Here is an 18,855-nt window from a genome sequence, read left to right as displayed (position 1 = left end):
TTAAAACCTAATTAGAGTGTGCTTGCTCCACTTGTTGGGAAATTTAGACCCCGGTTGATATAATTAACAAATTTTAAATCCAAGTTATTAATTAGATTTATTATGAATAAACCTTGTTAAAATAAACTAACATCACTATCATGCACAGCGGAAAAGTAAATAAGACAAGATATGATGACCTAGGAAAACCAATGAAACAAACTAGTTTTACAGTAAAAACTTGAGGGAAATTCTTCCTGAAAAGCAATTCACTATAGTAAAGAAAAGTTTCAGATCAAGTACAAGACCTTTGTCCCTAGACTTTACAATCCCTATAGATGAACTTACTGTAGAAACATTCTACTGCTTTAGAACCTTTGAACTCCTCAATATATGAACGCCACCCTTTTGCACAAATCCAAGTACATGACTAACCAATGATGCATGGATCCTAGTACGTGACTAACTTCACCAACTTGAAGAAGATGTTGGTTGCAAAATTCTTCACTTCATCAATACGATGAAGATCAAGAAGTACTTGGTTACAAAACTCTAAGGCACAAAAGATGCAGTAACTTCTTACAGAGAGAATAATGCACTCAATCACTTTGTCATGTGTTTTCTTTGTGCATACCCATTGTAGCGACCTCTAAAATAAGCCTTATATATGTCTAGGGTTGTGAGAAAAAAAAACCCTACACAAATATTTCAGCAAGAGCCGAAAATCAAATCTAGAAATTCTGATTTCGTAAGTCTCGATAGATAGGTTATCTATCGAGCAGTTGTTGAGTATCGAGGAAAAGCTTCTTTTAAACCTTGATAGATTCAATATGTCGAGCTTTAAAATACATTAATTCTTCACTTGTTTCTTGAACAAATATGCATGCTTTAACTCTTAACCTGAACGTAAAGTTGCTTAAAGATTTAAACCCATCCTAGATCTACCCAATTATAAGTAAAATGTGTTTTGTCAAAGGAAAAGCCAATTCACATAACATATATTTTAAGAAGTTCCACATATGTCCTAATAAGTGGGTTTCGATGGTGGGTCACAATGGCGGTGATTTCTGGATTTGATTTGGAGGCATGGTGGAGAGATTGGTCGTGAGGCATGGTGGTGAGATCCAGGGATGGAACTATTGTTGGACCTGGGGGGGGGTTATTTTTAGCAATTTGTTTCAATAAAATTGCACTTTGCCCCTTCAACAATATTATTGATATTTTTAAAAGTTATAAAAAAAAAATTAGCCCAACAACAAAAATACAAAAATTAAGCCTAAACAATAACCCAAAACAAACATAAGCAAAAAAAGAAAGAAAACCTAACTGATGGTAGAAGACCTCAGAACTGAGGAGTTAGGTAGCGGCACTGCAGCAGAACAGCAATGTAGTAGAAGTAAAGGCAGACCAATGCACCACACCTGACACCACCAGTCACCATCAGTCCATCGCAGCAATCAGCACCGCCCAAAGGCCCTAAACCTGGTAACATTTTATCCCTCTCTCATATCTGAATCTCTAATGCTTGGTTAGTTGGTTGATTAACTTAGATTTAATCATATGTGTTGACAGTCTTGTGAAGAAAATTGGAAGAGAGGCAAAGCTGAGAGACTCCACCACATCCGAAAATAAAAGAAGAGACTAGAAAAAAAGAGTCAAAGAGAGAGAGAAGTAGACTCTGACTCCATCTTTGATCTTTCTCTTTCAATCTTTAATAAGGCCTAAAGTTATGTATGTGTATATATATATATATGTATGTATGTATGTGTATATATACATACACATACATACATATAACTAGGATATCATGGATAAGTTGTGGAGAACCAATTCTTCTATTAGTTCCAGGACTGGTTGTCCTCCTGATATTGTGAAAAATCAACTGAAAGATTGGTTTCTGCTAATGGTACTCAAATGAAGATCAAATATGAAATAAATGATGCTCATGTTTGTCATGATGATGTCTTTTTCAAGATTCCCTCTGTTCTTGTTAAAAATATGACTGATAAAGTGATTCTTGGACTCCCATTTATAAATGCTTTGTATCCCTTTCTTGTTGAACATGATGGAATTACTACTGATCCTTTTGGACAAGGAGTAAAATTCAAATTTGCTTCAAAGTTTGAAGTTGATACTGATTATGCTTTGAATCTGATTCATGCTAAAGGAAAACATATTGTTGAATTGCCTCATGATACTTATGTACTTTTCCAAAGACCACTAATGTGTTCTGTCAAATGCTTCACAAATGTTTTTACAGGTAATGCTTACAATAGTAAAATGAAACGTGCATTGCTGAAAATTATATTGCTGGTATAAGTTCCACTAATAAGTGGATTACAATTATCTACACCACCAATAGGTGGAATATAATGTCTTCTTTAGAAGAGAAGAAGAACAAGGGGAAAGCACCTGCACATGGCTATCCTTTTGAAATGCATGAAGGCGCATCTTTTGGGGTAAAACCGAGTAATGCAATATCCCTTCAGGAATTTGTCTCGGTAGAGGCGACATATTCCAGTGGTGATATGGTAATTGCTTTGCAGGAAGTTCTGTCTAGAACCTTATAGTTCCATAGTGGAGTCTACAGTGAATTACCAGACTCCATTAAATCCATTCTTGACAACCTCCAAACTGCTTTTACTTTAAACCAGCGCACCCTTTTCCAAAAAACTATTCAAGCACTTGAAATCCATCTTGTTAACCTTACTGCTCAATATGAGGCCTCCACAAGCCACCATGTTAACCTTATTGCTCAAAATGAGACCTATATTAATTACCTTGCTAACTTTGTTTCAGAAAATGAGGCTCATAAGAGCCATGCTTATGATCCAAGTATTGGCCTCACTAGTCAACTCTTTGGCAAAGAGGAAATCCATTCCATGGATAAAAAGAATATGGTGGATACTGATTATGCTAGACTGAGTCTTAAGACCCAATCTTCGCTAAGAAGTGTTGTTGCCAGCTTGCCAACAGAAATACAATCCTGTATTTTTGAAAGCAAGGTCATGACCAAATCTTTTGATCTTTGGTTTAAATATTTCAAAACACTTGTTACAACCACTATTCCCGATCCTGATGATTCAGATGATATTAATGACATTTACATTCAAGCTGTTTGGGAAGAACACTTTGGGAGAAGTCTCAGAGTGTATGAAGCTAATCATCCATTCTCTGGCTTTTTGGTAAATTATGAATATGATTTAGATGATTTAGATGATGATAGAGATGAGGATAGAGATCCCTATTGGCTCTCACAGATGTTTGAATTTGGTTTTATTAGACTCATAAACTTGATGAGTCATGATCAGATTAGTCAATTCCTTGATATTATTCAAAAGGCTGTTGTAGAAATCAAAAGTCCTTTTTATCTCTATTAGATGCTAGAGCACTCTATCAGAATGGGAGAGAGATAACTGGATGAATGTCCAGCCCTCAAAGCATCTTGTTCTCATTAATGGCTTTACTCATCAAGGTAACTGGTATGAAGGAGACACCTACCTTTCATTTAGATATCCTGATGCTCTTGCTAACAGTTGGAGAAATTATTTCAATAATCGAATTCTTGATGTTATCCAAGACCTATGGAAAGATTACCACTTCATAGGAAGCACAGATAGAATTTATGTTTTTGGTATAAAACCTTATGTTTCTGCTGTTCGCAACATTCACATGGGACCCCAATCTTGCACGAGATCCCTATGATGATTATCCATCAGATGCTCCTAGTACTGATTAGTGCTCTCACTATTTGTCTAGCCTGCACAAAGGCCCTAATTGATGATGTTTACACTATTTGTCTAGCCTGCACAAAGGCCACTACTAGTGCTCTACTGATTGATACTGCTCTCACTATTTGTCTAGCTTGCACAATGGCCAACTAGCTACAATATTTACTCTTGGTAAAAGTTTCAATAATTGTACTGCTGTTCCCCGCAAACGGTACTGCTTTTGCTAAAGGGGATTTCGCATCTCTTTCAGCATAAAACGTCAAAAGGGGTAATAATGTTGAAGTATTTCTGCAAGTTAAAGAGATTCTGCTGGTTCTGATGAAGAAAAGGAAAGTCACTGTTCACCGTCACTGTTCACTAATGTTCACTGTACTTTTACTGTTCACTGTTATTGTTCACTACGTTTTGCCTATTTATGGGGGGATGTCCTTTATGTTCAAACCAGAATTTCTCTAGAGCTTTCTTTAGGAAACCTTTCTTCCTTTAGATTTTCTCTTCAGAATTCTCACTGTTTCCCTATTTTCCCAATTGTTTACGAATCTTGTAACTAGAACTAGTTTCAAGCTTTGTACTGTTAATCAGTTGGGATCCTGTTACTACTATTACTGTAAGTTGTTATCTATTTTCAATAATTACTACTTTCAGCTTTGTGTTTCATATTACTTTACTTTGATTATATTAAACTGCTTGGCTGGTTCTACCACCTCACTACTTTGATTATATTGCAACTGTTTTGATTATGTTATACTGCTTGGCTGGTTCTACCGCCTCATTATTTTAAATTACTTTGTTCATATACTGCTTACTTTGATTATACACTGTTTGGCCGGTTCTACCGCCTTGTTACTTGATTTCAATATATTATTATACTGTGCTTCCGCCTTCAGCACGTGTTCCACCCCCTTCTTGGTATCAGAGCCATTCTTTCCTTGGCCGCTCATAGAGTTGTTGTGTTCTTTGTGATCTGTCTGTGTCTACCCGAAACTGTGATACTTTGTTGTCGTGTTCCCTTCTTAACGTCATTGGCGCCACCGTAGTTGTAAAGTGAATTCCCAAAACCAAACAGTAAGGCCCGTTTGAGCCAGGAGAGTGTGTAGGGCATGAGAGGTATAGGGTTGGTTACGGTATGTGTTACGAAATGTAACGGTTGTGAGAAAAACATGATATTTGAGTGTTATAACTAGGATAGCACGGATAAGTTGTAGAGAACCAACTATTAGTTCCAGGACTGGTTGTCCTCCTGATATTGTGAATGAGGAAGATCACACTGTTGAAGAAAGTGAGTACCCTGATTTCCAAAAATGGAATATTCCAAAAGTGCCTTCTAAGTCTGTTTACCATCTCAGTTGGACTGAGAGTATTGCTTTCTCTGAATATAGAGTTAGAACTGTTGAACAAACTTTTTCTATCTGTAAAACTCGTGAAAAATGTTGTTTGTTTTCCAGAAAAAATATTAATGATTTTATGACTTAGAAACTCAAATATTTGCATATTGGTCTTGTTCAAGTTGCTATTAAACCATTGACTAGAAAAGGAATTAATGCTTTTGTTCTCATGTGTTTAAGAGATGCTAGATTTAAGAGATTTAATGATAGTATTCTTAGTATGATTACTGCTTCTCTGTATGATGGTCCTGTTTATTTTGATTGTTATCTTGATCTTGCTCTTGCTTTGGATGATCCTAATATTGTTAAAGCTTTGACTTTGAATATATTGACATCTGGTTATGACATGGATGAAGGTAGTAAACCTTTTGCTCTTATTTACCGAATTTATTATCGATTGCTTGATTCTCAATTGAGTCCTCGTGCTAGAGAAAGAGATCCTGCTGGTAAAACCATGTTAATCTAATGTTCTACTCCTAATGCTAAGATCCAAGCCCCCAAAATGATTCAATGGCAAGATGTTACTCTTCCCAAAGAATGGGTCTTGGAAAAAGAATCTCCACCTGTTAAATCTGTTTTTGATGAACTTTATCTTACTCATATTCAAGAATATCTTGATGGCACTGTTAAAATATGTTTTGGTGATAAAAAACCCTTGAGGATCAACAAAGGAAGACATTCCTTTGCTGGATTTGAAAGTATTTCAAAAAGAGATCACGATCTTGATGAATTTTTTCAAAAGAATTTTGAAAAACCTGATTTGAAGCTAAAAGGAGTTTCAAGTAACAACTCCCAAGTTAGCACTGATTTTTATTCCACTAAACCTGAGCCATCCTCTCCATATAGCAAAACTGCTAATGAAGAAGAAGAAGATACTAAATCTATTGCTCCATCTGTTTCTGATTTTCCCCCTATTGAAACCCTTGTTTACCAAAGTCAATTAAGAGTTCTAAATGTTGTTGATGAGAACTTTGAAATTGATATGGTTGCTTTGTACAATGAATTTATTTCTGCTAAAAACAGAAGTAAAAGAAAATATTACCAAAGTACTTTTGCTCAGTCTGAAAAGGATCGTGTTAAAAGGAAACGGAAAGAAAAAATGAATCAATTGAAAAACATATTATGTTTTTTGATTTCCTTGAAAATTATTATGTTTCAAAAGATGAAGTTTCAAAACACCATTTGAATGTGATAAAAAAATCAAATTTTGTTAAGGAAGACAAAACCACTGTTAGGTCTAGTCATCCACTTCTTGAGACTATTTTGATAACTTGCCAAAATACTGAGGTAAAGCCTCCCCTTTCAAGATTGCTGATGATAAAAACCCTGTTTTTGCTATTATTCAACAAAACCATTTTGCTAATGAATCTTTGCATGTTACTGGTCAACTGCTTGACCGTATTGAAGAAAAATTTGTTGAAAAAATTGCTGTTTCACAACTTGAGAAACTTTTGATTGATTTACCCCTTCAAAATGAAAATTTAAAAACTCTTGAGATTGTTGAAAAAATGCTTGCTGATTTGAAAGTCAAAACTGAGAGTACTTCTACAAGTGCTACTCGAATTATTTCAAGAAATGAGAAAGAAATTGTTGTTGATGCAAACACAGATTCTGCCTCATTATCTTCTGTTTCCGCTAAAAAGATTTTCGATGATGATTTACTAGAAATTAAAAGATTTGTTGACAAACCCAATCCTGTGTCTTTTACTCTATTTTCTGATGATAAAATTAGTGGTAGATATTCCTGTTGTAATAATATTAAATCTGTTAATATGTTAACCAAAGATGAAGAAACTTTGGAAAAGTTTAACAAAAAGAAACCCAAAGAATTAACTGTTAATGATCTCCAACATGAAATCAATGTTGTCAAACAAGAGATAATTGAGCTAAAGAATGAAGTTAGAACTATTAAAAGTAATAACAATAAACAAGAATTGTTACTATTAAAAATTGATAAAACTCTTGATAGAGATCAATTTGATAATAATCAAGATGAGAATAAAGATGAATCCACTCAACAAGCTCTTCTTTTTGATAAAGGTTTTGCTAATTCTCAACTTAATCTTGTTGACAAAATGCTGCCTCCAAAATGGTTTACAAAAGTAAAAATTATTATTTCCCATGATTATCATTTCAATGTTATTGCTATGATTGATTCTGGTGCGGATATGAATTGTATCAGGGAAGGATTGATCCCTTCCAAATATTTTGAAAAATCAACTGAAAGATTGTTTTCTGCTAATGGTACTCAAATGAAAATTAGATATGAATTGAATCATGCTCATGTTTGCCATGATAATGTTTGCTTCAAGATTCCCTCTGTTCTTGTTAAAAACATGACTGATAAAGTGATTCTTGGACTTCCATTTATAAATACTTGGTATCCCTTCCTTGTTGAACATGATGGAATTACTACTGATCCTTTTGGATAGAAAGTAAAATTCAAATTTGCTTCAAAGTTTGAAACTGATACTGATTATACTTTGAATATGATTCATGCTAAAACTAACCATCTAAACTTCCTTAAACAAGAAGTTAGATACAAGAAAATTGCTGAACAACTTTCTGATAAATTGTTGCAGTAAAAAATTGATAATTTTCAAAAAAACTCTGATTGATGATGTTTGCTCTAATGTTCCCAATGCTTTTTGGCATAGAAGAAAACATATTGTTGATTTACCTTATGTTAAAGATTTTGATGAAAAGAATATTCCTACTAAAGCTCGCCCTGTTCAAATGAATGCTGAGACTGTTGAATTTTGTTAAAAAGAAATCTATGATCTGCTTAAGAAAAAACTCATTAGAAATAGCAAGTCTCCCTAGTCTTGTGTTGCTTTCTATGTTCAAAAAAATACTGAAATTGAGAGAGGTACCCCTCGCCTAGTGATCAATTATAAGCCCTTGAATAAGGTTTTAGAATGGATTAGGTATCCCATACCTAACAAAAATGATCTTGTGAATAGATTGAGTGAGGCTGTGGTATTTTTTAAGTTTGACATGAAATTTGGATTTTGGCAGATCCAAATTAGTGAGAATGATAGGTATAAAACTGCTTTTATTACTCCTTTTGGGCAATAAGAGTGGAATGTTATGCCTTTTGGCCTTAAGAATGCCCCTAGTGTATTCCAAAATATTATGTGTGTGTATATATATATATATATATGTATATATATATTCTTCATAATAATTGGTGGTTAGGTGGTGTCTTGTCTCTAGTCTAGTGACTAAAACAACACGATGCCCATGTGTTGTTCTACCAATTCTATGCATTTTATTGTAGATTTTTAGTTTTGTTTGGTAGTGTTTTTATCTATTAGTGTCTTTTAAAAAAATGAAATTATAATAAATGGTAGTTAGGTGGTGTCTTGTCTCTAGTCTAGTGACTAAAACAACACAATGCCCATGTGTTGTTCTACCAGTTCTATGCATTTTATTGTAGATTTTTAGTTTTGTTTGGTAGTTTTTTTTATCTATTAGTGTCTTTTAAAAAATGAAATTATAATAAATGGCAGTTAGGTGGTGTCTTGTCTCTAGTCTACTGACTAAAACAACACGATGCCCATGTGTTGTTCTACCAGTTCTATGCATTTTGTTGTAGATTTTTAGTTTTGTTTGGTAGTGTTTTTATCTATTAGTGTCTTTAAAAAATTTAAAAAATTTTTTTAGGTAAATAATTAAAGAGATTATTTACAACTTTAAATTTGTTGGGTATTTGTCGACTGCTTGTGTGCATAGTGTTTGTCTATTATGTGTAATGCTTGTAGATTATTGACCATATAATGACATGATAATTTTAAATTATATTTTACTTGTAGATTATGAAAAAGTCAACTACCATATTTGATTTTTTCAAAAGAAAAACTTCAAATGAGTTAGAAGCTAATACTAGTGGTACAACATTGCCAACTACTAATGTTGAGGAAAATCTAATGTCCCATTTTCATAAATAATTGCATTGTAATATCTTAAAAAACAATAATTTTGTGTATTTTTCTTTGTTGATGGTTTATTAAATGAATGTTTATTTGGAGTTTCAAAAATTATCTTTTGTTTATACTTCTGCCCCCCCTAACTCTAAGTCTTGGCTTCGTCTCTGGTGAGATTGGTGAGTGTGTGGGTTGGATCTTTGGGTTAAAAAAAGTCCACCAACACCACCGCAACCACCAGATTTGTAACCCACCCACCACCACTAGATTTCTCTCACTCCCTCTCTGCTATCTTGGATTCTCTCTCTCGTATCAGCCAAGGTCAAAGCCTTGAGCTCCACCACCATTTCTATTAGCTATGCTCACTGGTGCCACCACCACCACCTCTATAGCCGTTGCTCTCCTATATCACTCTCTGCCTTTAGTTCTACTTTTCCTTCCTTTGTTTTTGGTTGTATCTGGGTTGCTTTGGTGGTTGGGTTCAATTTGGAACGTGAAAAGCTTGACAATTTGGCTTGGGTTTGAAATTTGGGCATTTGGGTGGTGGTTTTTGTAGATCTGAAAAAAAAGAAAAAACTCAAAAAGTACAAACTGAGAAAATGTTGGTAAAGGGAAGGAAGATGAAAGAACTCAAAAAGGGTATTTGGTCCTGTTGTAAAATGTCCAATTTTTTATGCTTTACTGATACTTTAAGTGTGTGTTTGGCAAAAATTAAAAAGCCAGCTTATTTTATTATTGAGCACGACTTAGGTGTTATTCTTTAGGTTCCTTTTTTAAGATTCTGTCATGTGGATTTTTTCTCATAGAAATCTTAAGAGAGGAACTTAAGGAACATCATCTAATCTTTTTTGTTCTCAAGAACAACACCTAATCTACTGTGCGTGTGTTTGGATTGGGAGGCTGCGTCCAGCGTCCTGAGTCCAGCGTTCTGCCTTCAGTTTTTTTTTTTTTTTTCCCTTCCCAGCCGCAATTGTTGACCAAGTCTTCCGTGAACAGTGCATTCGTGCACTGTTCACGGACCCACAAATTTTACTTTTCAGCCACTTTTTCATTAAAAATGGGTCCCGCGGTACTATTCACACATTTTAAAATTATTTTGCTACAGTGTTTTCAGTTTTCAGTTTTCAGCAATAAGTTCTATCTAAACGGACCCTGTATCTAAGTTTTTTCCTTTACTATTCAGCTTATTTTTGCTACTATTCATAGGCTCTACTACACTTTTTGGTACTATTTATGGGTCTCACTGTACTATTTCATCTAACTTTTACGTTTATTTATAGTACTTTCAGCAAAAAAATTTTAGTTTCAGCAAAATTAACAGATCTCAAATAGACCCAAGTGCTATATTACCATGTTTTTTTCTACTCTCAAAAAGCAACTATAGTACTATACTTTATTAATAAAAAATTCAATCTTAGCATGTGCTAAACAGCACCCGTTAACAAAAGCCTTAAATCAAACGGGGAAATACTAGTGTAATGGTTAACTATTCATTTAAAGGAAAAAAAAATTAATATTTTGACAGCCTTTTTCAGTTCCCATAAAAATTGTGTCAAAAATTTCCTAAAATAGATGGTTAACTATTGAGGGCACCATGACCCAACCAAATATATCCATAGAAAAGTTGAATTGGGAGGACCTACTACGTACACATATACAGTGGCGAGTACGTACTTGTGAGATAAGGGCGGTGCAACAAATTTGGAGGTCTAAGACGATACATTTAAATGAGACATTTTTGTTATCACTTAAATAATATTTAACTAGTATTTAATATCATAATTTCTGATAACAAAAATCTATTCCTTTTATTTTGTAATATGCTTTTTTTTTTTGGGAAAAATTCTAAATATATAAAAAAAATTTCAAATGATGTAGAAATGAATGCGATTAGTGACACTTCAAGAAGATAATAAACAAGTATTTGAATGAATGATGTTAGAGATATTATAAAGATGTGTCATTATAAATTTTAAAGAGATATTATAAATTTTACAACATGAGGCTTACAAAGATGTATCATTAATCATAAAAAAATTCAAAAATGCATTTAATAGGTTATTGACGTCCACATATCGTATTAATTGTCACATCAATTTGTAAAATTTTCAAGTAAAATTAATACTATTTCTAGCATTTTCCTATCTGAATTATTTCTTACGATTAATGACACATATATTTGTAAGGAAAAATGTTAAAGATACAAATTCTTTTACAAAATTTTTTACAAATTGATGATGTAAAGAATGATTATAGATAAATAAAAAAGTAATGTAAAAAATGAGAACCAGTAAGAAATTAGCTACAACAACAGTTTATAAAAAATATTATAAAATAATTTGAAAAACTATAGCATTATTCTATTTATAAAACACATGTATTTAAAGTTGTATTCTTTCTAACATTACTCAATACTTTGAAACTTCTTGAAAGTAAAGAAAAATAATAAAACTAATTTTTTTTCTTATATCTCCCATTTTCAAAAAAAAAATACCAATTTTTTACCCCAAAATTTGGGATTTTTCTCTAATAGGAACCTAGGCGGTAGCCTAATTCGCCTAGGCCTAGGCCTAGGCTGGTCCTTCTGTGAGAACATTTGTAGATTGACAACCACCAATGGGTTCAAAACGTACGTCGGTGAATAGTAAAATACTGTAGCAAATTGTCGTTCACATTCAATTCTGCAGAGAGTATCTGTGTACTCTTCGACGTTACTGTTAATAACTAGTAACTACTGGTCAGTGGTGTGGTGACATAGGCATGCGCATGCATTTATTATAGAGATGATCATCTTTATTATATAGTGGTTACCTTATCCAAAGAGCCTACCTCATTCCCAAAAAAATATTAAGAAGATCATCTTTGCTTAGTTGAGATGTCTGCTGTACTTTGCGTGGTTTGCCCCAGAGTGAATGCTCGTGATCACTCTTTGCCCAGAAATTATTGCACACAAAGGAGGTGTAGTAGTAATAAGTTGAGCTCTAAAACTAGTTTTTCATCTGGGGTTTCTGCTTATTCAAGGGCAGTTGCAAACCTATCAAGATCCTCAGAGGAGAGGGTGTATGAAGTGGTGCTAAAGCAAGCAGCTCTGGTGAGAGAGCATAGGAGAGAGAGTGAATTGGATCTGAAAAAACCAGTTGAGAATGATGGTACCACTACCATTGATTGGAATCGTTTGAATGAAGCTTATGAAAGGTGTAGAGAGTTCTGTGCCGACTATGACAACACATTTTACTGGGGTATATGTACTTGCTCTTTCTCTTAGTATGTATTTCGTCCTAGGGTTTAATTTGTTACATACAAATTATTTTGCACATAATCCAAAAAAAAAAAAAAAAATTTGAAATCGTAATTTGAATCACTATTTCTAATTTGACAATCGTGACTTTATAGTCATTGATTGTTTGTTTGTTTGTTTTTTTTGTTTTTGTTTTTTTGGGTTGTGTTAAAACCGTGTGAATATGTGTAATAAACACTATTTGTGCTCAAAATCTATTTTGTTTTTAAGAAAATAATTTCTACTTTTTTTGATGTTAGGTACATGGAAAGGGCAATGTTTTTAATCTTATTTTCAAGATCACAACCAAACATTTTCTAATGTTTTTAAACATAAGAAAACAAATCAATTTTTCATAAATTTTCTTATAAAAAAAAATGAGATATTTTTTTAGAAAACAATTCCCAGCGTAACCCTCTACTAAAAAAGATTGTTACTACAAATTATTTTATACATACCCAAAAAACAATTAAAATCGTAATTTGAATCACTATTTCTAATTTGAAGAGCGTGACTTTAAAGCCATTTTTTTTTGGGTTGCGTGTTAAAACTGTGTAAATATGTCTAATAAACACTATTTGTGATAAAAAAATCTATTTTGTTTCTAAGAATTTCTACATTTTTTGATGTTCCGGACATGGAAAGGGCAATGTTTTTAATCTTAAACTTAAGAAAACAAATAAGCTTTTCATAATTTTCCTTATAAAAAAAAAAATGAGAGATTTTTTTTAGAAAACAATTTCTAGCAAAACCATTTATTAAAAAAATATTGTTACTTTTAAATGGAAAATTATAGAATATTTTGAGAATACATTAATTGCATACTCCTTCTTCTTCTTCCTTTTTGGGGTGAGAAACCACATCGATTCAACCACTTTTGTTGTCCCATTTGGTGACAAGCCTGCGTTACCTTAGCTCCTTCTTCTTATTTGAATAGTAGGTTCCGTATTGAATTTAATTATGGACTTACTAATAATAGAGTACAAATTTATATATTATTGGAATATTTTATAATTAATTACTCTTTTTTAATATATATCTGAGGTGAGTAATTATATATGTGTATTCTATATTTCAATATACTTCTTAAACAAAAAGATTTTGGATTCTTAACCAAAAAGACTATGTTTTTGTCAAAATAATAATAATTTGATTTTGTTTTACTCTTTTCTATTTTTAAGTGAACTTTACCCTTTTCTGCAGTTTTAAAGACTATAACATATGTTTTCCATAAAGAAAAAAAGAAGAAGAAGAGAGATACTACGTTCACAACATTTTTACAATATTTTCACAACAAATCAGAGGTGGTTAGTTGTTATTGGTTTGAATTTAAATCTAACACTAAGATTATTTTTTTACCCCAACAATAACAACTAATAACAACCTGCCACTTAAGATTTGTTGTAAATTTGTTGTGAAAATATTGTGAACATATCATTTCTAAAAAAAAAAATACTATAATATATGGATTTTTTCAAAGTCCACTGTGAGTTTGGTTGGTTCCACATTTTGGGAGCCTAAATGCACGATTTTCTTTCCAAAGTTTCTTGTTGTTTTTCAAGACTCATCTTTTTGGTTGTTACATGTGAGAGATAAGATGCAAAATTTTAGAACTTTGTAGTTATTATTCTGATTTCCAATATATATATATATATATATATTCTGATTTCCGATATATATATATATATATATATATATATATATATATTTATACACACAGACACACACACATACACATACACATATCAATTTTCAAGATAATCAAAAATTAATAGCCATGTCATCAATTAATTTTTTAAATTCAAGTTTTTGTAGTTTAAAATAATGCATAAAAGATAAATTTATGGATCAAATGGTAAATAACATCCAATTGATATGAAAATTGACATGATTGTTAAGAACGTATAGAACATGTAATTCAATGGTGGAATTTTCAAAATATAAATTCTATAACAAATTATTGGGTGATGTAACATTGCTTAGAATTACACTAGGTGTAATTTGAACCCAACCCATATATATATATATATATATATATATATATATATATATATATATATATATATATATAAAAGTATATGTATATGTAAAATTCATTTTAGTGTGATCCTTTTGCAATTCTGATAATATTTTAAGTGCTTGTTTGAAGGATCACATTCTAAATTCTACCATTTCTATTAAAAATAAATAAATTCTAATGTTGTTCAACATATAATGGAATTATTAGGCAGTTTATCTACAATGCAAAATAAAAGACTTTTTAGTTTAACCGTATATAAATAACTTTTTAAAATTTATAATTTTTTTGTGGTATATTTATAATTTAACTAATTTTCAATAAATAAACAAATTAAATATATTCATGTTCAGGAAGATTAGACAAACCAACCTATTATTATTTTAAAAAAATAGTAACAACAACAACCACCATTAGTATCATCCGTTGTTATAGCTTGTTTGGATTTTTTTTTTTTTTGGGAGGGGGGAAGAGGAGGAGGGTTTTTTTGGGAGGGGGGGGGGGAGGAGGAGGGTGAGTAGAAAGGAGTAGAATAGAATTGGCAAGAAATTAACCTAATTTTCGGCCAATTCTACTGTGCTTTCCTTTTCTCCCCTCAATCCAAACAAGCCATTAAGTCTTGACTCTTTCAGTTTTCTCAACAAAAAAAAAAAAATCTTTCAGCTATGACTATGAGTACATTTTTTGAAATTAACTTATGGTGATCATTTTTAATTGATGCATTATAAATTACTTTTAAAATATAATTGGGGAAATACTGTTGAACTGAGCTTCTCATGTGCGATTTTCAGGTACATTACTCATGATGCCAGAATTGCGAAGAGCTTTTTGGGCGATTATTGGTATTTGGCGGAGCCTATATCACACCTGAGCTTTATGTTTTACTTTGATCTGGCTACTGTTTAAATAACTAGTGCTTATATATATTACTGTAAACATTCTTTTATACTCACTCTATCGTATAATATACACAATTGTAGTAAACATTTTTTCAAAAGACAAAAAATTGATGTCCACCTTTAAAACATGAAAAGTGTTGAAAGCTGATGTACATATATTAAGACCAGAAATTAATCTTATACACACAGTCATGATTTCAGTTAAAAACCAATTTGTATATATGTACAATGTATGTGTAATAATCAAGGAAGTCAATATCGTACCGGAAGTTGTACCGGTTTGGCCAGCAGTACGATATATTTAAGGTACCGGTCAATACCGGTATACCGTTTCGGGTTTACCACTATTTTTATATATATATATATATATATATATATATATATATATATATTATATACACACACATACACACAAAATCTCTAGAACCATATTTATAAGCATATAAAATTTCATATTATTATAATAAATATAAAAGTTTATCATAAAACATTACCTCAATTCAGAACAAATTATTCATAGTTTTAGACTTTAACATCAATTAAAAGAATATATATATATATATATAAAAAATAGAAAGCTTGATTGTTCACTGCATACTAAAAAAACAAATAATACTAATAAGTTAATGTAAATAAGTTACCATTATGCTCTTACAAAAATTCAAAATTACAAAACTAAAAAAAAAAAAAAAGTTTTTTCCTGTACCGGCCGGTATTGTCCAAAATTGGATGGTATGGTCGGTACATGGTTGGTACGGCCGATATTTAAACCGATACGAAACGTTATCGTTTCGATATCGGTACACGTATCGGTACGATACATACCGGCTGGTATCGGTACGGTATCAACTTCACTGGTTATAACCAACACTATATTAGCTAGAGTCAAATAATTAAAAGTGTGGATTGAAACGATGGCATGTCTTCTTCTCTGTAGTGTGGTGCAGGAGAACTGACGAGCTTGTGGATGGGCCTAATGCTACATACACCACACCCAAGGATCTAGAAATATGGGAGAAAAGATTAAATGATATTTTTGAAGGTCGACCGTGTGATGTGTATGATGTTGCTCTATCTGATACTGTATCAAAGTACCCTATTGATATACAGGTATATTCTAAATGGCTTAAAACACTCACATCAGAATTTACATGTTTTTGCCTAAAAATGTTAGTGTATAAGATCCGTTTAGATACAGCTGAAAACTGAAAATACTGTAGCAAAATAATTTTTAAATGTGTGAATAATGCTGTGAGACTTATTTTTAATGAAAATGTAGCTGAAAAGTGCGTGAACAGTGCATGAAACAGTATGTGTACAGTGTGTGAACAGTAACTTTATCTCCTAAAGCTAAAACGCAGCAAAAAAAGGAAAACGCAGAAAATGCGTAGATCTAAACGCGTATATAATTATTTAAATTTACAAGTTTAATATATTAACCGTATAAATTTAAATTGACATTATTCAATTTCCATTTAGTTTTTATTATTTCTTTATTTACGCATTTCAAGAATGAAGGAAGATAGTCAATGATTATTGTTGTGTGAAGAAAAATAAACAATTAAAAAAGTCAAGAAAAATTATTATTTTAATAAAATGTAGTATTAAATAGGTAATATAATAAGAATAGAATATCAATTTTTGCACCTGCCAATGCTCTAAACAAACTGGCATGCTCACTTGAATATTAGGCAGCACAGAATGTATAACAATATTAGGTGCTAAGACTGACCAATTCACTGTAACTTGTTTCATTGGACAGCCTTTCAAAGACATGATAGAAGGAATGAAGTTAGACTTGACAAAATCAAGATACGAGAACTTCGATGAGCTCTACCTTTACTGCTACAATGTTGCCGGCACTGTGGGGCTTATGAGTGTTCCAGTGATAGGGATAGCACCAAAATCAAAGGCTTCAATAGAGAGTGTTTACAATGCTGCATTAGCCCTTGGAATTGCTAATCAACTCACCAACATACTCAGAGACGTGGGAGAAGAGTAAGCTTCTTATAACGCAGATATACATCTTCCCATTTTCATATTCTAGTAAACATGTTTAAAAGAAAGTAGCAACACCCGTTTCATCCAGTTGATGAATAGTAAGGGTTGTAAAAATGAGCTGAGTCGACCACTAATTAAGGTGTATATATATATACACACACACACATACGTTTACTTTGCTATTATGAACGAGTTTAATTCCAAGTTATATTTTTAGGTTTAAAGTTTAGCTTTCTAGTTTCCCAAACGAATTATATATATTGTGAATTGATTAAATAAATTAATTTATATATTACAATTTTTTACTTAAACCTTATATTTTATACCTTTGATAATGCATATTAGTCACCAATACTACTAATTAATTCATTTACACTTCAATAGTAATGATTTAATCAAAATGAAAATTTAAGTTGTTCATCATGTTAATTGCATAAGATTATCTTTTAGTGTTCACAAACATATGAAACCGAAATTTGAGTTGAAGTCTGTTTCGTTGTGTTGGTGACTGAGTTCAAACAATAGTCATGAGCCAAATTTAAGCTGATCGCGAACAATTTCATTCATTTTATAGCCATATAGGATATAGTTTAGTGTTGTAAAATATAATTTTCCTATAAATATTTTGTGGACGGGTATTTTATTTTTTATATGCAAAAACACTTGCACCTTGTACTTTGTAGTGCTATCAGAGGAAGAATTTATCTCCCACAAGATGAGCTAGCACAAGCTGGCCTGTCAGATGATGACATATTTCGTGGGAAAGTGACCGATAAATGGCGTAGTTTCATGAAGGGCCAGATAAAGCGAGCTAGGATGTTCTATGATGAAGCAGAGAAGGGGGTTTCAGAGCTCAACTTAGCTAGTAGATGGGCAGTATGGGCATCGTTGCTGTTGTACCGACAGATCTTAGATGCCATTGAAGCTAATGATTACAACAACTTCACAAAGCGGGCTTCCGTAGCAAAAGCAAAAAAATTAGCATCACTTCCGGTTGCTTACGCCAGAGCACTTATGGGATGCTCAAAGTTGGCCAATGAGATATGAACCTGATACCTTGGCATAGTTTTAATTTGGCAGTAAATAAACTAAGTTGTTTTAATAAACAGCTCAAGTTTGATTTAAGAAAATATTTATTTTTGTTTGTTTGTTTAGCAAACAAGTCAAGTTTAATCCAAATATATATATATATATATATATAATTGAATCCTTTGAAACTCTAACAATTTTTCATATTAGCAAAATATTTAAATAAAACTATCATTTTATTTAAGTCAAATTATTATTTTAAGTTCAAAATTTACCAAGAGTGAAACTCTATCTTTCTAATAAGTCCAACTTAAATTCAAACTTATCATTATTATGTTTTTAAAATAAAATTATTTTTGTTTAATCAATACTTAACAAGGAGTGAAACTTTATCTCTCTAACAAGTCCAACTTAAACTTAAACTCAAACTCAAACGTTGATAATCTATATAAAAATAAAAATTATGATAGGACTTAAAAAAAAATAAAACTAAAATCTCTGAAACTCTCACAATTTTCCATGTCAGCACAATATTTAAATAAAATTATCATTTTATTTAAATAATTTTTTTTTAGTTCAAACTTTACCAGGAGTGAGACTCTATCTCTATA

General features: G+C 31.8%; 1 protein-coding gene across 2 annotated transcripts; it reads left to right on the top strand.

The window, feature by feature from the left end:
• Nucleotides 1-11,864: 11,864 nt before the first annotated feature.
• LOC142638986 (phytoene synthase 2, chloroplastic-like) lies at nt 11,865-18,355 on the top strand. Of its 2 annotated transcripts, XM_075813067.1 has the most exons (5): nt 11,865-12,260; nt 15,107-15,157; nt 16,152-16,324; nt 16,977-17,212; nt 17,899-18,355. In XM_075813067.1, the coding sequence occupies exons 1-5, from the start codon at nt 11,897-11,899 to the stop codon at nt 18,260-18,262; spliced, it is 1,188 nt and encodes a 395-aa protein (XP_075669182.1). In that variant the 5' UTR covers nt 11,865-11,896; the 3' UTR covers nt 18,263-18,355. The 2 variants fall into 2 exon arrangements, with proteins under 2 accessions (XP_075669182.1, XP_075669184.1); XM_075813069.1 differs by lacking the exon at nt 15,107-15,157 and having other exon boundaries at nt 11,877-12,260.
• The last annotated feature ends 500 nt before the right edge of the window (nt 18,356-18,855 follow it).

Source organism: Castanea sativa, chromosome 6 (genome assembly GCF_040712315.1).
Source record: "Castanea sativa cultivar Marrone di Chiusa Pesio chromosome 6, ASM4071231v1".
NCBI lineage: Eukaryota > Viridiplantae > Streptophyta > Magnoliopsida > Fagales > Fagaceae > Castanea > Castanea sativa.
The sequence above is the reverse complement of the archived record's forward strand: the minus strand, read 5'-3'. Positions and strand labels throughout refer to the sequence as shown.